This window comes from Cnephaeus nilssonii (assembly GCF_951640355.1).
Source record: "Cnephaeus nilssonii genome assembly, chromosome: 13".
Taxonomy (NCBI): Eukaryota; Metazoa; Chordata; class Mammalia; order Chiroptera; family Vespertilionidae; genus Cnephaeus; species Cnephaeus nilssonii.
Genome location: NC_137084.1, coordinates 28894858 through 28916091, shown reverse-complemented (window position 1 = coordinate 28916091; position 21234 = coordinate 28894858). Strand labels below are relative to the sequence as shown.

At 45.3% G+C, this 21234-nt stretch overlaps 1 protein-coding gene across 6 annotated transcripts in view; it reads left to right on the top strand.

The window, feature by feature from the left end:
- The window catches only part of NAV2 (neuron navigator 2), a 370532-nt gene that overhangs the window by 125717 nt on the left and 223581 nt on the right, over positions 1 to 21234 (top strand). For all 6 annotated transcript variants that reach the window (XM_079786933.1, XM_079786930.1, XM_079786929.1 and 3 more), the window contains exon 3: positions 5192 to 5244. In XM_079786933.1, the coding sequence (XP_079643059.1) occupies positions 5192 to 5244 (53 nt within the window). The remainder of the gene's footprint in view (positions 1 to 5191; positions 5245 to 21234) is intronic.

Here is a 21234-nt window from a genome sequence, read left to right as displayed (position 1 = left end):
ACCGATAAATGTAGAGGGAGGCACAACCTTTTGGTAAAGATTAGTTAAGGCGAGAATTACCAATGGATGCAAAAATCGAGAGAAGGAAGTTTGATGAGGAGCAGACTATTTGCATGGTCTCAGTGTCTCTCACTGATTGCTTTTTAGTTCCCAGGGAAATATAGTAACCACACAGGGGAGAATCCAGACATCATGACCAGGGGGTCAAGATGACATTACTGGTGAAGGACAGATGGATGTCAAAATGCTCCTGGTGTCATACCTGAAAGAACACAGCACTGATGCTGAATCCAGTCAGGGGTGGAAAACCTGAAACTAATCCTGAGGGATCTCAGGCAAACCCAAATTGTGGAATATTCTATTAAAAACAAAGCTGGTCTGTATTGTTCCAGAATGTCAGTGCTGTGAAAGACAAAGAAAGCTGAGAGATCATTCAAGACTAATGAGACATGACAGCTGAATGTACTTTGTGGTCCTGGCCTGGAATAAAATGCTATAAAGGACATTTTTTTTTACGTCAATTGACAGAATTGGAACATTGGAATTATATCAATGCTAAATTTTCTAACCCTGCTGTTAGATAATATTCTTGTCCTTTGAAAATACATGCTAAGTATAAGAGGCAAAGGACATGATATATGTAGCCTATAGAAAAATAATTCAGAAGAAGACTGTGCCCTATACAGAAAAAGGGATTGGGGGTGGGAGGAGAGAAAATGAGAAGGGATGAAGGAATTCTCTGTATTATTCCTGTCACTTTTCTGCAAGTTTGAAATTATTTCAAAATAAAAATTTAAAGCATCTCAAAAAAGGCTCATCAATACTTGCAGGAAGGGAGATTGTCCCTTATAAAGGACAGCCTCTCACTAGACCCTGGAGGAGTATTGTGCATAATGATTGAGGACTTGTGGTGCTATGAGGCCTGACCCCTGATTTTGGGTGTGTGTGTGTGCAGGGATGGGGGGAATCAGGGAATTTACCTAAAGGGATTTCCTATAAGCTAAACTTGGAGTCAGTTAGGGTGGAGTTACTAGGTGAAGCAGTCAGGAAGGGCATTCCTGGTGTAAAACAGCTGGAGCATAGAGAGTCAGAGGGTCAACAAGGCAAAGTCAGGCAAAGCTACCCAGTACCAGGCAGTGGATTCTGGGCTTTAGCTTCAGAACAAGAGCCAATGGTTGAAAGAGCTGATTTTCAGGTTGGGGAATGACTTGAAGGAAAACCTTAAATGCTTTTCACAGACACGGCTCCTATCTAAGTCTTCATCTATTCCACCTGGAGGTAGGCTTCCTAGATAGAGGGATTATTTGGGTCTACATTTTTCCATCATTGCCATCCGCCCCTGAGGCAGAAATGGACCTTTGCTGCCTCTTCGTGTCCTTCCTTTAGTGACCAAAGGCTGGGTCTCTCTGTGTTCAACCTCTTATTAGTGTGATTATCCTCCTGAGTCATGAGCTGCCCAGAGTCAGCAGTTGCCTACCACCCATTGCGGTGCCATCTCCATGAGTTAGTAGAAAGGTTTACGAGGCCAGGATAAATAGCACGAATCAAGAGGGAGAGACAGCTCCCCCCTCCTGCTTACATCTCTGTCACTCAGGGAGGATGCCAGAAGGGGCTGGATTCAGGAAAGGGGCAGAGGCAGGAGAATAAGAAAGAGGTGAGAGAGAAGGAGGGAAACAGGATGAACCGAGAGGATTGGAGAGAAGGAGGAAGCCAAGACCTAGAGGAACAGCTTTCCTGTTAGAGGTGAAGAGAGCTGATAGCTTATTTTCTATCACCATTTGGATTGCCTCTGAGCACAACTAGAAAATTCAAACACGCAGGAGTGTACCTTCTTTCTCTTGATAACCTACTAGTGTTGAGTGACCTTGGTAAGTCATCTGCCTTTCTGGGCAGCCAGTTTCTCTCTCTTCCCATTGGAAGGGCTGCCAGCTGCCCTGTGCACATACATAGGACCATGTATGGATGCATGGGCTGGTGAAGTGCTCTGAACTTATCAGAGGAGGTCTTTGGAAAAGTAATGCGTTTGATGCCACTTTTCTTATTAAAAAAGTGCACTAATGCTTTCCAGTTACTAAAGTATTACCCTGTGTGCTGGTAAGTTACTACATTAATGGGCTAAGAGTGTATTGAGCATGCTGGAATGAATAAATTACCATTGGATGCTGGTTGTAATCACAGCTGAGGACTTTGGGGACCAATGCCTTTGCATCTGATTATCTGCTTTGGGGGTGTAGCCGAAGACCCCCTACAAGATTTAATAAGTTTGGCTCTGAAGACCAAGTTCTTCTTCCTTCTTACTAGCAGGATCAGAACTGCTATTATAACTGTAAGTATTTATGACAACCTTAGACATACTTGAGAATTTAAAGGAGAAGTCTTTAAATTACATTAAATTGGAAGTCAGGAGGTCCAAGACTCACTTTGCATTTTTATTCAGTGTTTATCTTGAGTTTGGGCTTAGTCTTTGATTGATCTCTTCCCATGTCCCCTTTAACGTGGTCAGGAATAGGCTCCACCCCACTGTTTTATTTTGAATGTTGTAAATGGCAGAATTAGGCTCATAGGACTTGTGATCATTTGAATTCAAGGAACACTTGACTATGATTTAGTGGACAGACCATGAATAGGAATCAGAGAAGTAATTAGACCAAGCTTTTGTTTTCATTTATCCAGAAGGTACATAAAGAATCTTTAAAATGATTTCTTAGATCTCAGTTATCCATCCTTCGCTTTAATGGACGCTAATGACCTAATGCAGATCTGGGCAGAATCCAATGACTTTGGCCATTATGAGGATCCAGTTGGAAGATATCTTGAGTGTCATTGACGCCCCAAAGCCACAATTAATTCTCGAGTGTGGTATCTCAAAATCTACGGTCACAGTGCAGGCCTGCCATTGTTTCTCATGGATGAAGGAGTGACATTCGTCAAGGATCATTTTTGTTAATCTTCAATATGCACATCTATATTGACAAGTGAAAGGACAAAACAGGCAGTGACACTTCTGATTGTTTGAAATGGTCAGAGTATTCATTCCTTAGTTCCACTCAACAAATATTTACTGAGTGGTCACTGTGTGTCTCACTGTCCAGAGCTCTGGGGTTATAGTAGGGAGCGAAGCAGATGGAAGTCCTTGTTCTTGTGGAGTTTACGTAGGAATGTTATATTCTGGCTGTGTTTTCTGGTGAACTTAAGAACCAATATCCATTTATTTAAATCCCATTCATTGGGCATTTTTTACATGCTTTTTATTTGTAACTGATTTTAGACAGAGGAAGAAAGAGAGGGAGGGAGGGAGGGAGGGAGGGAGGGAGGGAGAGAGAGAGAGAGAGATAGAGAGAGAGAGAGAGAGAGAGAGAGAGAGAGAGAGAGAGAGAGAGAGAAAGCATGCACGTGCTCCCACCAGGGATCGAACCCACAACCTTTTAGTGTAGAGGATGATGCTCCAATCAATTGAACCACACTGACCAGGGCTTATGTGCTTTTTAAATGCTCCGTGACACCTCTTTTGGGAGTAGGAGAAGCAGGTGGTGGAAGAGGCTTTCTAAAATGCCTAATCCAGTGTTCTCTTGAGAAAACTCATTGGGTCCCTGAAGATCTCTCCAGGTGGGTCATAAGCCCACCTTGCATTTGTTTTGTTTTGTTTTGCAAATTTACTTTTGGCAACTTCTAAAGGCAGTGTAGATTAGGTTGTATGTATACCATCCAGACAGTCTCATGGTAATTCGGTTTTTAAACAATTTCTTGTCACTAGTTGGCTTTCTTATTTTCACTTCTCTCTCAAGGAAGAAACACTAGAGAGAGCAAAATAAGCCTAACTGAAGCGATGGTGAGCTGTGTTTAGGTTCAGGTGTTCTAAAGTCCTAGAGGTGTGGGACGCTTTGATTCCGTTACCCTTTTCAGAGAGTTTTTAATGTTTTTTGTCTTCATGGAAGTTTTAGGCACTGTATTCATGAACATTTGATGGGATGTTTATGGATTTTTTATTTTTTTTTGAGAACTGAGTGTGCCTTATCCTCCTGGGTGGGGCAATGGGGTGAGAGGTCATGGAATTGGGAAAGAAGCTTATAAAGGCTTCACACACACAAAAAAGGCAGATCCTTAGTTCTTTACTATGGAATCCTGCTGAGTTTCTGGGCTTAACTCAGATGGAGACATCATAGGTAAGCATTTCTACCATTTCTGATAGCTACCATTTATAGAACACACTGTGTGCTAGGCACTGTGCTAAGCATTTTACTGGCATTATATAATCTGTTTCTCATAGCTCCTCCTGTGACATAGGTAGTATGAGCTCCATCTCATAGATGTGCAAACTTTAGCCCAGAGAGGTTGAGTGACATGGCCAAGGTAACACAGCTGAGAATCTGTAGAGGTGGGATTCAGACTGGAGTATCTGCCCCTAGAGCCAGTGTCCTGACCACTACATGTACTGTTGTTTTTGGGCAGCTGCAGTCGCAAACTCCACCCTCAGAGATATCCAGGGCTCATTCTGCAGGGGGTCCTCCATACTTCACCATGGGAGACTGGCCCTTTCTTCCCTGTTACTGGTACTTTGTTTCCAGTTAATTCAGTGCACCTTCTTTCTTTCAATTCTCTTAGTAGGTAAAATCTATTATGACTTCAAGAGTATCCCAGATCTAATTTGGACTTACCCTGGGGTCTTGGGTGAGCCATTTTTAAGTCTCACTCTCTCATTTTCCCTGTTTGCCGCCAGTTGGGAACAGGATTATTAGTAATCCTGTTAGTATAAAGCAATGTTCGTATTTCTGCCTAAAGATGGGGTGACATGTTATCATCTGTAGCTTTTGTGCCCTGGAGCTGAGTCGTAGCTAGACTGATCCACTGTGAACCAGCCCGTCTTTTGTAGGGAGGTTGCTCTTGCCTGTCTAAGAGCCTACAGCACGATCCCAGTCTTGATTTCCACGATGCCTTGTCGCTCCAAGACTGTCATCAATGCAGTTGTCTCTGCTTTAGGTGATGACCTTGGCCCAGCTGTCCCTGGAGGACGGCGGCTCGATGAGTAAGTCCTAAAGCTTGCGAGATGCCTCTCAGTATTTCACATGCCTGTGCTGATTGGACAAACCCAGTCTAGGCCTTAGGACTTGGTTGGCCTCAAGGGTCCTGAACATCAAGATTCCAAGTGTCTGTGGTGGTGATTTATTTTTCTGACTTGTGTTTCCTTTTTCAGCAAATGAAAAGATTGAAGACATCAATGGCTGTCCGAAGAACAGATCGCAAATGGTAAGTGGTATAGGGGTAGAGAATGCTGGTGTCGTGTTAGCCCTGCCTCTGAATGATATTGACCATCTTGAAAACATTCATGCCATAAGCTTCACTCTGGGGGATTATATTAATAAACTAACAGTCATTTCCAAGTAGCCACGGTCTGCTCTTCTGACATTTCTTGGCATTTACTGCAAAATGGCTGTGATTTTTATGTAGATGGTGAGACAGCAGCAACGAAATATGGTGTGCTTGCTCTTAGGAACAAATTGTGCAGAACCGGTGCAAACATATGCTTGTTTAGAACTTGGACTGTTCTTACTTGTTCTGCTTCCTTAAAGACCCACAGCAATTTCTGTTTGTGTATGAAGTGGAGGCTCGGATGAGGTGGTGGTATCTCCCTACTCAGAAATGAAGGCATTGTGGTCTGATTCCCTTTAAAGGTTAGAACAATGTGAAATCAGAACTGTGACGGGAAATGAATTATATGCAGATCATTCTCAATGTAACCTTGACAAGTGATATTCCCTCTGCTGTGATGTGCTTGCTTAAGCTCTGATATTAAAGCTTTTTTTTTTTAAAGAATCTTTTAAAATCTATTCTTTGCTTGTTGCATGTTCTGCCTGTAACCATTGAATTAAAATTCATGATCACTGTTGAGTTGAGAAAACATTAAATTGTGATGCTCTGAGTGCTTAGGTTTTCTTTCAAACATGGATATTTACACAAAGGATGTATATTATCAGAGTCTGTTAATAATGCTAATGCCTGTTTAAATGAAGGTAGCAACTTAAGGACAAACCCCCACCCCTGGACATTAATTTGCTTCTAGAAATCTGAAAATAAAATGAAAAAAAAAAAGGATAATTTGTTCTCTAACTTTACCTCATTCCAGTTGATTAGGCACAATTTGATAGTCTCATTCCAGAATGCACTAAAATGACTTAGGCGCACTGTCTAATTTCTGAATTGTTTGTTATCCCAATGAATTGGACAGATAGCCTGTTGGGTCAACTTTTTTTCATGTACACAACTTTTCATTATAGAGAGGGTGAGTGTGTGTGAGTGTGTGTGTGTGTGTGTGTGTGGTGGGGGGAAGTCACTTTTCAGTGTACATTCTGTAACATGTTTCTCTGTTTTATTGTCCCATTGGAGATTGTTTCTTTTCGTTTGATCCAGAGAGCAACCAGTCCTTACATAGGAAAGTCCCCTCAGACAGCTCATGGCTGCTTTGACTTTTGGAAAAGCGTGGCTGCTATTTTTGCTAGAGCTACTGCAGCTGTCTAGTGTATTAATAATTGAGAAAACTTGGAGGATAGAAGACTTAATTTTAGTGCAGGCATTTTGCATATGCAGTCATATCTTCACATGGAAGAGATGCAGTACTTCCTCCTGGGATAGATGTCAATGCCTGCATCCCAGCTCAGGCTAATGCGTATGTAGAACTGACATTTGAAGGTAGTGAACCTTTTATTCTATTGGGAACATTTGTATTTTCCGCACCTTCTACTGGAGGTGTTGTCTGTTGTTAAAGTCCACTTTCAAACTTATAAAATAAGATTCTCACCTCAGGTTCTTCTGTGCAAATTCAGTTGTATATGTTAATATCTTATTTATAAATACTACCCTAGTACCAGTGCAATTTTGTGGTTTCTCCATAACTCTTTCAGCTGTGGAAGTACTGTTTTTGTTTTATGGACTTTTTTTTAGAATGCAAGGATATAAAAATTCTATAATTGCCTGTGGTGATGAGTTCCAGCTTAGGGGCAGGGAAGCAGACATGGTCTGGTGGCAAACGTAGCAGAGAACAGTTCAGCTACAGGATGCGAGTCCAGGAAGATGTAAGAACCCCCACCACAGTCATTCCACTCTGTAGGAAATGAGAAGGATGATGATAAGGACAACGGGGCCATTGTCCTTTCCCCTATATTACAAAACAGTGACAAATTCATAAGGCAGAACTGGCCTGGGGCACCGGGGAAGTTCTTATAGACAAGCCCGGTGTTGTTCTGGCTAATAGGACACGTGTGTGTGTGTGTGTGTGTGAGAGAGAGAGAGAGAGAGAGAGAGAGAGAGAGAGAGAGAGAGAGCGCACAAGCATATAGAGTGAAGCATTTCTATTCTTGGGAAGCACAATTTGAGAATATAGCATAGTGGATGGGCCACCGTTTCTAGATTCCTAGGTTAACTTAGGCCTTGCTTAGCGTGGCTAATGATAGAGGTTTGTTGTTTGCTGAAGGTTGCTTATTTGGAGGAGGCCAGGGAAAAAGGTATGTGGAGAGCATCGTATTGATAAAAGGAAGATGACGCACAATGAGTTGAGAAGGTGGGGAGTGTACCTGTTGGGAGGGTAACTGTCAGTCCCTTGAAAATAACCAGCATGAAGTTAATATGCTCACTCTCTAAGAAAACAGAGCATCTTCAGGGCCCTTTAATAGTGGAGCCAAAGAAAAGCAATTTCATCTCAGAGCAGGAAAAATGGGTGTTATTCCAGTTACCAAAAGGGGAAATGCACTTCATCAGCTTACGGATGGGTAGGAATGTGAGCTTTGATTTTGTGGGTGGGAGGCACAAGCCTTCACCTCTTGCTCCCACCCTCTTACTTACCCTCCCCCTCCTGACCCACCAGAGCCCAGGCTCCATTCCCTGCTCTAACTCCTGCACTCCAGGCTCTGCTTCGAGTCCTGCTCTATCCCCAGGCCATGGTGGCATAAAAGCAGATACTTGTGACATATGGACTAGATTCCAGGGGCCTCGCTGCACAACCCTGGGCATGACATTGCATACTTTTAGCCAGTCAATCAACAAACATTCAGAGTGCCAACGAATTCCAGGCACTGGGCTAGGCCAAGGGAATACCCCAGGTGAACAACATGTGATTCCTGCCCTCAGGGACCTCCGTGATGAGTAGGCAGGAGACCAGAGGACAATGAGAACAACGGGACAGTGCAGCTGCTCCCACAGGCACCATGTGGGGCACCGGGGCCCATTCCACCGCAGGTACTGGGGAGGTTTTAGAATACCTTCTAAGGGGTGAGTCTCAAAGGCAAGAGGGTTGGCCACAGCGGAGTGATAGGTGGACAAGCATTCCCATTTCTGGAGAATCTGTTTCCCTGAGGGTGTCACAGACCCTGCTGAAGAAGGTTTCGCAATATCTTTTTAATGATCTTCCCCGAGTGCTATGAGCTGTGTCTCGTGAGATTCTCCCTGCCTCTCAGCAACATCAACCCTTTGTCATGTTGCATCCAAGGTGAGGGCTGAGGCATGGACAAGCCCAGAATATAACAGACCCCATGGTGGTCTTTTCAGACCCAGCACAAGCCTGCGTTCATCATTGCTCCCCAGATTGCCACAGCTCACAGAGCAACCCCCAATGGACCCGGGAGCAAAGTCTCGGGAAGGAAAATAACCATCATCAACTCCTGTGGGTAGGAGTTGAACCAGGGACCTGGAAAATGAAACCCCTACCTGGTGGGAAATGGTGGTTAATATTTTTAACATCAGCTCTAACGTGCCTCCACACAGTGCTTTCAGGTTTACCCATGATTTTACACTCATGAGCCCATTGGATCCTCCCAACTCTGCTGTGGCCGGCATGGCACTCCCCACTTAGGGGTGAGAAGATCAGAATGCCGGGTAGTGGAGGGCTGTCCCTGGGGAGAGGCAGAGCTAGGATCATTGGCATCTGTAACTCTTGAGCGCCCATCTCCCGCCCTAGTGAAATAGGACTGTGACCCTGACCGAAGGGCAGAGGCAGGCAGTGACTTCCCTTTCCCCAACGAGCTTGGTCTCAGCTTATGTTTGAGTCTTTTGCCCTGTTTCAGCCTGACCTAGATTCTTTGGGCGCCAAATCCTTGGCGATGGAACTGCAGAAACAACACTCCCCTCTCCTGCCCCTTCCCCGCTCCAGATCAGTCCTTTGGGCCCTTAAATAAGTTTGTGTGTGCGTCAGAGCTGGTTAACTGTTTTGTCTGTTTAGCGTTGCCGTGGCAACCTTAGGGGCATCTTTTTGGCTTTCCAGTGGTGGTGTGTTCAGCAGAGTTATGTGTTAATTTGGAAGGAGAAGCATTGCGTGGCACTCTGCCAGCCAGCGCTGCGGCGGCCTGCCTCGCTCCTGGAACCCATGGAGCTCCGGAACATGGGCTCCCTTTGGGGCCCAGGGATGGCCACAGCAGGGGGTAGTTTTCTTTTTAAATCACTATTATTCTAAGTGGCTTGGCTTTCTGCTGTTGATTAGGAGAGGTGCAAAGTTAGCAAGGCCTGCTGGCCCTTTCCGTGGAAAGCCCCAGGCCTGTTTTCCCCTCTGGCTGGCTGACCTCAGGCCTGGGGTCCTCTGGGCCTCCTGCCCACCTGCTTCCTCCTGGGCTGTCAGGGAGTCCTCCTGCCTCCTTCCCTCGGGGCATCCAGATTGGGGGCCAGCCGGGGCTTGAGAGCCAGACAGGCCAAGTGGGAGTCCCTTCTGTGCTAGTCTGTGCCTTGAGCTAATTATTTAACCTTTTGAAGCCTCTATTTCCTGCCCTATAAAGTGGGATTGATAATAATATGTACCTCATAAAGGTTTTGTGAGGACTGATGAGGCAATGAAAATGATAATAATGGTTAATAATAATTACAATGCTACAATATATCTAAGGCCTGTAGAGTGTTTGCTCTGTGGCAGGTGCCATTCTAAGTGCTTTACAAATACCCTCTTGGTTCATCCTCCCAACAGCCCTTTGAGGTAAGCGTCCTTATAATCCCCATTTTCCTAGCATAGGGTCAGCACTCAGCCCATGGCAGTTTCCATGGTGATGATAGTCTTAGTAGTCATTCATGTGTTTGGGGACATGGAACCTCTTGAAAATTTGAGAAACGTCACCAGCCCTCTCCTCCCCGTGTGACACATACCCAGGAATTTTGCACACAGCCCGAGCAGATCACGGATTCCAGAGGCCAGCCCATGTGCCCCGCGGGGCTCCATAGACCCCCAAGTTCGGGGCTCCCGATGCTGAAGGCATGGGTCTGCTCCCCACCCTGTCCCTTCAGGGGCTCCTGTGGAAAATGCCAGCACCCGAGTTCTCAAGACAATAGGAGTTTGCACTTCAACACAGAGAAGGACATGTCTGTGGTTTGCAAACTTCTATTCCGTGAGCAGAGTCCCTTCCTGCCCCCCCCCCAAATAAAAGCATATGTGGAGCCCCATATGTGAAAGTGAGAAAAGAGGAATTGCTGCTATGAACAGGAGTAAGTGGCTCAGGGCAGAGCTATCTTAGCCTCTCCCTTTGCCCTGCCCACCCCTCCTCACTGTCACAGGTGCCCCTGAAGTCCCCTATCAGAAGGCCAGCACCTGGGAAGACACTGTGCGATGAAGCTGGAAAAGAGCACGGGCGCCCCAGCCCTCGGGTCCCAGCGCTGCTCCTGGATCCAGCCCACATTCCTCTGGTCCAGAGTCTCCTCTGTGAAAAGACAGACTAGGTCTTCCTTTCACCTCTGATCTCTGGGTGCTGCAAGGCATCATGGCTAAGAGCATGGGCTCTGACGGCCGACTGCCTGTGGTCTGGAGCATGTTCCGTAGGCTCTCAGGGGACCAGTTTCTGTAATGGGAATAGTAATAGTACCTGCCTCAGAGGCTGTTGTGAGGTTTCAGTGAGAAAACTTACATTTCTGAGCACTTACGATGCATGGAACATGTTAAGAGCTCTACCTAATTATTAGTTATTCCCCAAAGCAATCCTCTGAAGTAGATGCAATTATTGTCTATATTTTGCATATGGAGACTGAGGCTTTAAAAGGTTACTTTTTGCCCCAGATCACTCACCTAGGAAGCAGAGTTGGAGCTGGAACCCAAGTCTGTCTAGCTTAAGAGTATGTGGTGTTCACTGAGTGACAGAGAAAGGGTGAAATAAGAATAATCTTTGCCTCACTAATCCCTGTTCTCCTTACTTTTCATTTGTGGATACAGCAGAATCAGCTGGGTTTAGCCAGGAGTTCGCAAGAAGTGGGGGGAAATTGATTATTTCTGGAAAGGACCCAAGTTGGCCTGTTGATGGGAACTCAAGAAAACGGGCAGGTGGCCCTTAGCAAAAGGCAGCCTATCGAGATGGCCTTGAAGAGCATGGCGCTAGGTATTTCTGAGTGTTCTCCATGGAGCCGCCTGGGCCAAGGGAAGGCCGTCTGCAACAGGATCAGGTTTCTGGGCCCAGTGACCTTGAGCCCTCCCAACAGCTGCCCGAAAGCCAGCCACATGCCTGGGCAGTGTCTGAGATCCTTGGGCAGCTGAGGTGCTTCTGCCCTGGGCCCCTAGGCCTATTTTTACATGACCCTAAGGGTGCACATATGTTCCAGCTCCAAGAAGGCATGAGGTAAAGCCCACAGGCCACTTTGAATTTAAAGCAAAGTCCAGGGCTGCGATCAGAAGGAAGCACCCACTACTTCCTACTCAAGGTGATAGATCCACCGTCATTGCCTTTCAAAGATGGTGACAACCTCCACACCCACCTCTCTGCCTCCCTAGTCACACCTCTTTTTAACCCCATCACTGACTCCCCATTTCCTTCTCCAAATACTTGACCACACAAGAGAGGGAAGGGCCTTCATGATCCAGTTACCATCATCTCTTGCCACTTGGCCATTCGGATTCTATACCCCAGACGTACTAGAACTTGGGGTTCCCCAAGAAGGCCGTGTGCACTCATGCCTTTGTGCTTTGTGGCATGCTGTCCAGTCTGCCGGGAAGACCTTACAATCGTCCCACCTAGATATTGTAACCTTTAATATTCAGGTCAATTGTTACTTGAAGGAGTTGAGATACTTAGGTGCCACTTGTCTTTTGTGTCCCCTGGTGTCCTGTGCCTGCATTTCTCATAACACACTCTCTTGTGGTTGTCTGTTTGCTTACATTCTTGAAGGAGACACCATGTCGTTCACCTGGATGTCCTGAGTAAGCACCCATGACTTGCATGACTGGCATATAGTAGATATTTAACAAATGTTGGATGGGTGGATGGGTGGCTAGAAAGACCAAGGAGGGAGCTGCCTGGACTTGGCCATGTGGCTAGAGGACTGAAACATACCATTGTTCTCACATCATTATCTATAGCTGAGCAGTGATTTGAGCAGTGGGTATTAGCTTGGTGGTTCTGTATGGGCTTCAAGCAGTGGGTATGTAGCACTATTCTGAAAGTATCTTCCCTTCTCTAAATTCCTTTCTTCCTTGGTTTATCCAGAGGACCCAAATAGGACATTTCCGTTAATTTTCAGTTTATTGGCTTTTCTGTTGCTTGAGGTAAGCGTTTTTAGGCATCTTTATAATTTCCAGGAACTAATATTGATAATAAAAATGGCAAGGCACTCTTCTAAGTGCTTTATGTGTTTTAACTCATTTTATTCTCATAACAACCCTGTGGAATGAGAAATATATTCTGTTCATTCCATTAAAGGGTCTGGAGAACTTAGACCCTGATGTCTCTGCTGTGCTCTGTGCTCTGCCAGGGGCTGTGAGTCATGCTAAACAACGTCTTATCTTTTCCCCTCCTGCTGGAGAGCCTAGGTTTATTGTCATTGGCCCCGGTTCTGTCCATGTTTTTATATAATAACTAGAGGCCCAATACATGAAATTCGTGCAAGAGTAGGCCTTCCTTCCCATGGCTGCCGGCACTGGCTTCCCTCCGGCCCTGGCTTCGTCCGGTCTAATTAGCATATTACCCTTTTATTATTATAGACATTTATAGCTGGGCACTGTTTTAGACATTTTACCTGCATTAACTGATTTTATCTTCATAAAACCATTATCATTCCATTTCACAGATGAGGAAACTGAGGCAGAAAAAGGTTGAGTAACTTGTCTGAGGTCACACAGCTACTAAGTGACAAGCAAAGTTTGAACCCTGGAAGCCTGGCTCTAAGTCCATTCCCTTAACAGTTAGGCTATCCTTTATAATAAAGAGGGAATATGCAAATTGACCATCACTCCATCACAAAGACGGCTGCACCCACAGCTGAGGCCAAGTTCCCATAAGGAGCCTTAATGAGCAATCAGCAGGGACCTGAGACTATGCCCTCCCCTACCCCTGTGGGGCTTGACAGGGGACCTTAGGCCGTGCCCCCCACCCCAGCGCCAGGCCAGGGGACCTGAGACCACGCCCCCCGCCCGGCGGGGCTTGACAAGGGACCTCAAGGTGTGCTTCCTGTCCTGGTGCTGGGCTAGGGGAACTCAGGCTGCTCCCCCTGTTCCAGTGCCAAGCTGGGGGAACCTCAGGCCGCACCTCCCACCAGGTGGAGCTTGACAGGGGACTTTAAGCCATGCACCCCACCACGGCACCAGGCCGGGGGACCTCAGACTGCACCCCCTGCCCAGCAGGGCTTGACAGGGGACCTCAGACCGTGCCCCCCCACCCAGCACCAGGCCAGGGGACTTGAAGCTGTGCCCCCCTGTCTGGCAGGGCTTGACAGGGGACCTCAGGCCATGACCCCCACCCGGCGGGGCTTGACAGGGGACCTCAAGGTGCACCCCCAGTGCTGGGTTGGGGGAACTCAGGCCGCACCCCCCTCCCAGTGGGGCTAGATAGGGGACCTGAGGTTTCACCCCCCTGCCAGTGGGGCTTGATGGGGGACCTCAGGCCATGCCCCCCACCCAGCAGGGCTTGACATGGGACCTCAGGCCGTGTCCCCCACCTGGTGGGGCTTGACAGGGGACCTCAAGGGACATCCCCCACCTTCGTCTGGGCTGGGGCACCTCAGGCCACACACCCCCGTCCTGGTGCCGGGCCAGGGGACCTGAGGCTACGCCCCCTGCCCAGCAGTGCTTGACAAGGGTGGGACTGGCTGGGTCTGGATCTAGCCCAATGCTGGGGGGGGGGGGGAGGCCGGGTCTGGGTCTCATGTGATTTTGAGGTGCATGTGGGTGGGCGGGGATTTGACTCTGGGTCCCATGGTGCACCCCAGACTCTGACAGGAGGAAGGTTTTCATATATATTTTACTAATTTTCTTTCATCTCTGACACTTCTATTTTAGAGAAAGGGCAAATAGCAATATTAAATTATTTCCTCTAATCAATACCCTTTTAATGTGCATGAATTTCATGCACTGGGCCACTAGTTCTACATATAAAATCAGTTGAAGAAGAAAAAAATGCTGACTGTGATGTGGAGGTACAAAAATTACATTTGTTATACTAGCCCCTCATATAGGTGTGGGCTGAGCCTTGGGATAATTCATTACATCATGGGAAGCAGATTTGGGATGAAGAATAAACATGGACTCTGGAATCAGGCAGATCTGGATCTCACATACTGGGCATGTGTGCTGGGCAAGTGACTGAATCGAGGAGTCCTTTTCCTCAGCTGTAAGGGGGAATAATAATGGTGGCTGCCTCCTAGGGTTGTTGGAGGGATGAATGAGAGATGGCACAAAAGGCACCTGGCATAAACCTTGCTCATGAGGAGTGTCCTCTCCATGGTTGTTCCCTTCCCTGCTCACAAGTTACATGTACACTAACTATTGACTTGTGCTTTAGAAGGTTTTTTTTCATGCTCAGGAGGTACACATCCAGTGGGGTAGGTAAACAATGTGCCGCACTCCCACCTCCAGAATGTTCACCTTCTAATCCCTACAGGAACCTGTGAATGTTACTGTACATGGTAACAGAGACTTTTTAGTTATAATTAAGGATTTGGAGATGGGATGACTATCCTGGATTAGAGAGAGAGAGAGAGAGAGAGAGAGAGAGAGAAGAATGCTATTCGGCTGGCTTTAAAGATAAAGAAAGGGGCCACAAGCCAAGGATGCAGGTGGCCTCTAGAAAGATTCCTCTGGAGCCTTCAGAATGGATGCAGCCTGCCAGCTCCTTGGTGGCAGCCCAGTGAAACTGATTTTGGACCTCTGATCTCCAGAACTGTAAGATAATAAATGTATGCTGTTTTAAGCCACGAAGTGTATTTTGTTACAGCAGCAGTAGGAAACTCATACGCTCTAGGATTCAAACAAAGTAACTTTCACTATATTAGATGATAAGCTATCTGGGTTTATAGCAGAGGTTCATCTTGCTGCTGTGAGGCCCTTAGGTTTCTAAGCTGACTGCAGGTTGTCTCCATTGTTAGAACTCGTCAGAGAGGAGTCATTGTAGAGAAGCAGGGAGGACAGAGGCCCAGCTTTGCTTGTATTGTAGACCACTGAGCTGTCCTGTGAGTGGCAAGTGCCATTTCATCTGGTAATTAGAAGTGAATAGCAGGTATTTCTGACCTCTCTGATGCAAATGTAAACTCACATATGGGTACTATGTTTCCTAAGAATATGTTTGTCTTGTAATTAATATGACATTTAAATAAATTTTGTGAGAGATTTATCATCTATACTGTTTAATAATATCAAATTTTTATAATACATATAAGCGGTTTTTTCATCTCTTTTAGTTCAATAAAAATTTCCATCTTCCCAGCACCTGGTGCTAAATACATGGGAAGTGCTAAGCTAATGCTTCTTTGATGAATGAGCTAAACAGTTAAGGGTCCAGCTACCCAAGAGCTTCCTAGAGAGTGCGGGTGATGTTACACATCAAATTTTAATGTCAAATACACTATTTACTTTTTAAATGCTTTAAAGAAACTTGAGTCCATCCTAAGCCAAGAAATTCTTTCAAATCCAGTCTCTTCTCTCACAATTTTATATTTTAACTTAGTCACCAAGGTGTCTGGTAAAGATACCAAAATGACATTATTTTCATTAACAAGTGAAGTGTTTGGTTTGGCAAAGCCTCCAGCTATGCTTCTCCAGCTTTAGTGTGGAGAGCTCGCTAAGAGGTTGCTGGGTCCCCCCTGATTCGGTAACTCTGGGGAAGAGCCGGAGAATTTGCATTTTTTAACAGGCTCTTGAGTGAGGCTGATGCTGCTGGTCCGGTGACCACATTTTGCCAACATTGTCTTAGAGCCAAGTACAAAAAGCCTCTTCTGGGACATGCCTGCAGAAACATGCGTTTAAACTTACGTTAGTTTGCAAAGTTGTTTAAAATGTTTTTAATTTAACAAGGTCGCTAGAGGGATTGTTTAAATTAAACTAAATATTTTGAATGAGCCCATCAGTTGCTTTTTGGAAAGGTTAGGATGCTTTGGACATCCTCTTGTCTGGAACTATAGTAAGATCTAAGTTGATAGGTCTGAATTGTGCACATGCTTGTGTCTGAGAGTCCGCATGGGCCCCTCTACCCCTTCCAGCTCACTTAACCTCTGTGACTCTGGGTCCTCCATTGAAAAACTACAGTGATAATCCTTTAGCTTAGCACATTGTATTTAACTGCCTGCATCCCACTAGACATTAACTTCTTTGAGGGTGGGGTCGCATCTGTCCATCTGCCCACACTGCCTGGCACCATGTAGATGCTCCGAGATATTCCCATCACACTTACCTTGGGACCGAGGTGTTGTGAGTAACAATATGGTGTCAATAAGGTTAAAGAACTTAGCAAATGTGAGGATGGGCGGGGGGAGAATAGCTACTAGTACAAATCTTCTTGAGCTGAAAGAGAACATTGGATGGTGATTTAGAACCATGTAGATTGTGATTTAATATCTAAGCCATCTATCTGGGCCTCATGCTGGGATCCACCTCCCTGCATATGTCTTGATGGAGTTCTGATGGTTCAGCCAAGCATCAAAGGGGTGTCTTCTGTATGTGTGTATGTGTTTTTTAATTTATTTTTCATGAAACAGAATTAGCAATGAATTCCTGTTTACACTTTGTTCAGGTATGGTTAGCCTATGGCGTCTGCATGTTGGGAGCTGATGAGTAGGTGAATGTATGAGCCAAGGTTCCCACTTAAGCAAAAGGTAGAGAGTGGTGGCCAACAAGCTTAGTTCAGGTCCCAGAAGACATTTTATTTAATTTTATTTTATTTTAAATATTTTTATTTATTTCAGAGAGGACAGGAGAGGGAGAGAGAGAGAGAAACATCAATGACGAGAGAGAATCATTGATCGGCTGCCTCTTGCACACCCCCCCCCCCTACTGGGGATCAGCCCACAAGCCAAGCATGTGCCCTTAACTGGAATCAAACCTGGGACCCTTCAGTCCACAGGCCGACGCTCTATCCACTGAGCCAAACCAGCTAGGACCCAGAAGACCTTTTAAAACAAAAACAAAAACTAAACAGATGCCAATAGTTAGATGAAGATCCATATACCTTATAAAAATTGTTCTTCCAGATTTTTAAAGAAAAGATCTGATAACCTGGCAACTCTGGATTGTCACTCCCCAGGCAAAAGTTAGTGAAAAATGAGTAGCAGCTGCCCCTTTAGGTAGGTATGGGGTGTGCTTGTCATGCTCCCCACCATTCCCTATTGCCTTATACCCAGACCATTTCAGTCATTTGTTACCTCCCTTCCCCCTGCACACATTTGAGGTTTTTCAGCCCCAAGCTATTTTTTATAAGTATCATGAATTTCCTCCGAAATCATAAGCACTGTCATGGTGGTTTGAAAGATACCTGTTCTGGGAACATTTTGACATTGAAATAATGCCTGTGTTTATATTGCCTTAAATATCTCCTCCTGCACCTGAAGATTTAAAACACTGTAAAGAACATAAATCTCTTCCACAAAACATGTCCAAAAGGATGTGCTAGAAGTGACTTCTTCCTCTGTGAAGTGTCCTTTGTCCTTTTGATGTAAAGACTGGATTTGGTTTGGATGGATTGGTTACTTGCTTTGTCACACTGCTAAAGGACGAGGACAAGGACAGTGACCAAACAGTGGTTATTTTTCTCCAGCATTAGTGAAGCCCATGCTCTTTGATTGTTCAGTCTCCATGTTTATAACTTTAAAACGTTTTCCATTAAGTGTGCAAAGTCCAATTCTGCCACTTTACAACTTCGATTTCAGGAAGGCACTCTGTGCCTCCATTTCCCCATCTGGAAAGTAATGGGGAAGGTAGATGATATCTACCTTCTCTAATGGTGAAAATGAACTGCAATAATAATGTATGGAAAAGAATCTAGCCCAGTGCTTTGTGTTTTTTTAAGAGTGCAAATACTAGTTTCTTTCGAGGCCTCTATAGGCTTTCAAGAAGGGAATCAGTATGCCCATTTTACTGAAAGGAAAACTGAGGCTCAGGGGAATAAAGTACCTTGCCCAAAGGTAGCCAGGAATCTCTTCTCCTCCACTCACAATGCAAACGATAGCACTTTGACATGAGTTGGGTTTTTTCTATGGAGTAGATTTGATGGGTGACAGAGATTCCCACATTGGCGTGAGCATGGTAGCAGTCATGTAGGGTTAGATGGGGTGGCCAAACCAGAACCAAATCTCATTGTTCTCCCACTTTCCCCTGAAGGAACAGGAAGGCCTGTGGAGGAAGGCATGCAACCTGGGTTTCCTTCAATATTGTAAGGATAACCTGCTACCTTTCATAGAGGTTTTGAGATGCGTCAACTTGGAATTAAACCCTCCCCAGTCCCCATCTGCTTCTATGAGGGGATTGTGCAGACGAAATCATGACTGAAGCTAAAGCAAAAGGCTTGTAGGGATTAGCCTGCTGATGGGGGTTTCTTTAAAAAAAAACTTTTTTAAATCCTCACTCGAGGATATGCTTTTATTGATTTTTTTAAGAGAGAAAGAGAGAAACGTATTGTATTGTGAGAGAGAAACGTCAACTGGTTGCCTCCTGCATATGCCTTTACTGGGGTTGTCTCCTGCATGCACCCTGACCAGGGATCGAACCCACAAACTTTTAGTGTACAGGGCAATGCTCCAACCAATGGAGTCACCTGGCCAGGGCAATGGGGTGTTTCTTCTAACTTTATCTTTTCTTCTATATGTCATCATCAGGCTTGTGAGACTCCTTTGAGAGAGCCTTGCAGAGATTTTCTTCTGAGTTTCAGAATTTACTGATGCTTTGTCTACAAATGACTCCATTTTTATAATCACCCAACAGTTTAATTGTAGTCTTTAGGAGGAAGGTGTCTTCCTAACACATCAATATATAGGTAGAACCATATGAAATAGCCAACATTTAGCCATGCTTTACTCATAACAATTTCCATTTTATTTGGTTCAACTGAATATTTGACAAAGACGGAAATAGTAACAGCGCTTAGCATTATGTGACAAGTGAGAAATTGTCACTGTTTCCTTGCAGGTGCATCAGATAATCTTGTAGCTTGGGAAGCTCAGGATATCCTGTAATAGAGACCTTCCTTGTCTAGCTTCTTCTCTTCCGGTGGATTTTGCCATGCCTCTGACATTCCAGCTATGGCAGTAAACAGAGCTGAGAATGATTATAATATTAATCACATTCTTAATTACCTTTAATCTTGTATAATTCTGGATTGGTTAGAATGTAGCTCTTTGCCTTGGTCAGAGATTTTAGAATATGGAACTATTTGCCAAATCTAGTTTCTTGGTGTAAAGTATCTTGTTTACTACTTGCAAAATCTCCCAAATTATACATTAACTAGATGCCCAGTGCGCGAAATCTTGGGGCCCCGTCCCCTCCCTCCGTCGCCGCAGGACAGACTCCCCTGCCCACCCGCGAGTGCCTTGCTGTGCACACAGCCTCCTGGTGACTGGTCTTTGGTCATGACAGTGTGACGGCCCCGGGGTTTTTATAATAGAGATTGTCAACAGTGGTCTAGAATTGGGGTTCAGCTCTTTAGCCATACCTACAAACAGCTTTTGAGATAAAAAAAACAAAAACAACAACACAAAAACCGATGGAGATAATGTGTGTGAAAAGTCCTAGATTGTGCCTGGCATTTAATAATCACCTACTCATTGCTAGAACATCAGGAATTGGAAAGAGAAGGGAAGGGCAATATTGAGTTACATCTTCTGTGGAAATGAACACTTCGGGGTGACAAACACAGGCAGAGGATGATGGAGCCGTTGCCTTCATTCCAGCTGTCACCACATGGGGAGGGCAAAGTCTTGCAGAATTCTGAATTGAGTATTGAACATTCAAACTTACCTGCTTGGCTTTGCTTTCCTGGTAATCAATGCTTCAAAGACGTGCCTTGCACTTCCGTATTTGCTCTCCTTGGAATTGCGGAGTAGAAATCCTTGAGCAACCCAGAAGACCTACAAGCTACAGACAGCAAACTGGCTGAGCCACAAAACTGAATTGCACAGCTTGTGTGTGGGAACTAGTCACCAAGCTGGTGAGCACGTCTAGCTCTTGGCCTTCGTCTACAAATTACCCCATTACCCTGTTCCTTTCTGTGTATTTGTTTTGTGGGTGAAATGATACGTTCTAGTGGTATTTCCAAAACTGAGGATTCACTGCACTCTGGGGAATATCCAGGATCTGCTGTTTCGTTTTATTTTGCATTTATATCCTGCCGTCTCTTTGTGGTGGCTTATGGGTTTCAGCATGCACACATGGCAATGACTCAAAAGGAGCCTGGACCTTCTAAAAAGAGCATAGTGAGTCAGTGTCAGGCTTGTCAGGCTTACACCTACAACTCGATACGTGTAAGTTGGCGCTTATCACGTTTGTGAGCTATGTTTGGTGGAGCAATACTTGTTTACGTGCGCCCTGCCCGGGAGGCTGGCTGCTCCATGAGAGAAGGAGCACACTATTTTCTCAATACTGTTTCCCCTCCTCCTAGAGCTGCCTTGGTGTGAATGAATCAGTATCTTTTCAAGAGAGGGGTTGATGAGGGGCAGGCATGACATCAGGTGATGGAGAGCCACAGCGTCCCGGACAGCAGGGCTTGAGAGGAAAGCCAGGAGCAGGAAAGGAAGGCAGCCCAGAGGAGCTGGTCTGATTCTCTGTTTTCCCAGGGTTCAGCCCCAGACACGGCTTTGGGCATGTTGTGGCCTTAGAACTATTCCTCAGAGACATTCTCGTCAAAAATGACAACACAGTACAAAAACTGCTGGTGATTGGATCTTTCTTAGCATCACACTTACATCCTCACATTTAGTGGCAACCACTACTCTATGTATTGGTTGTTATAATGCCCATTTTACAGATTATCCCACCTGCAGAAGATCATAATTTAGTAAATGGCAGGATCAGGATTTGAATCCAGGTTTGTCTAA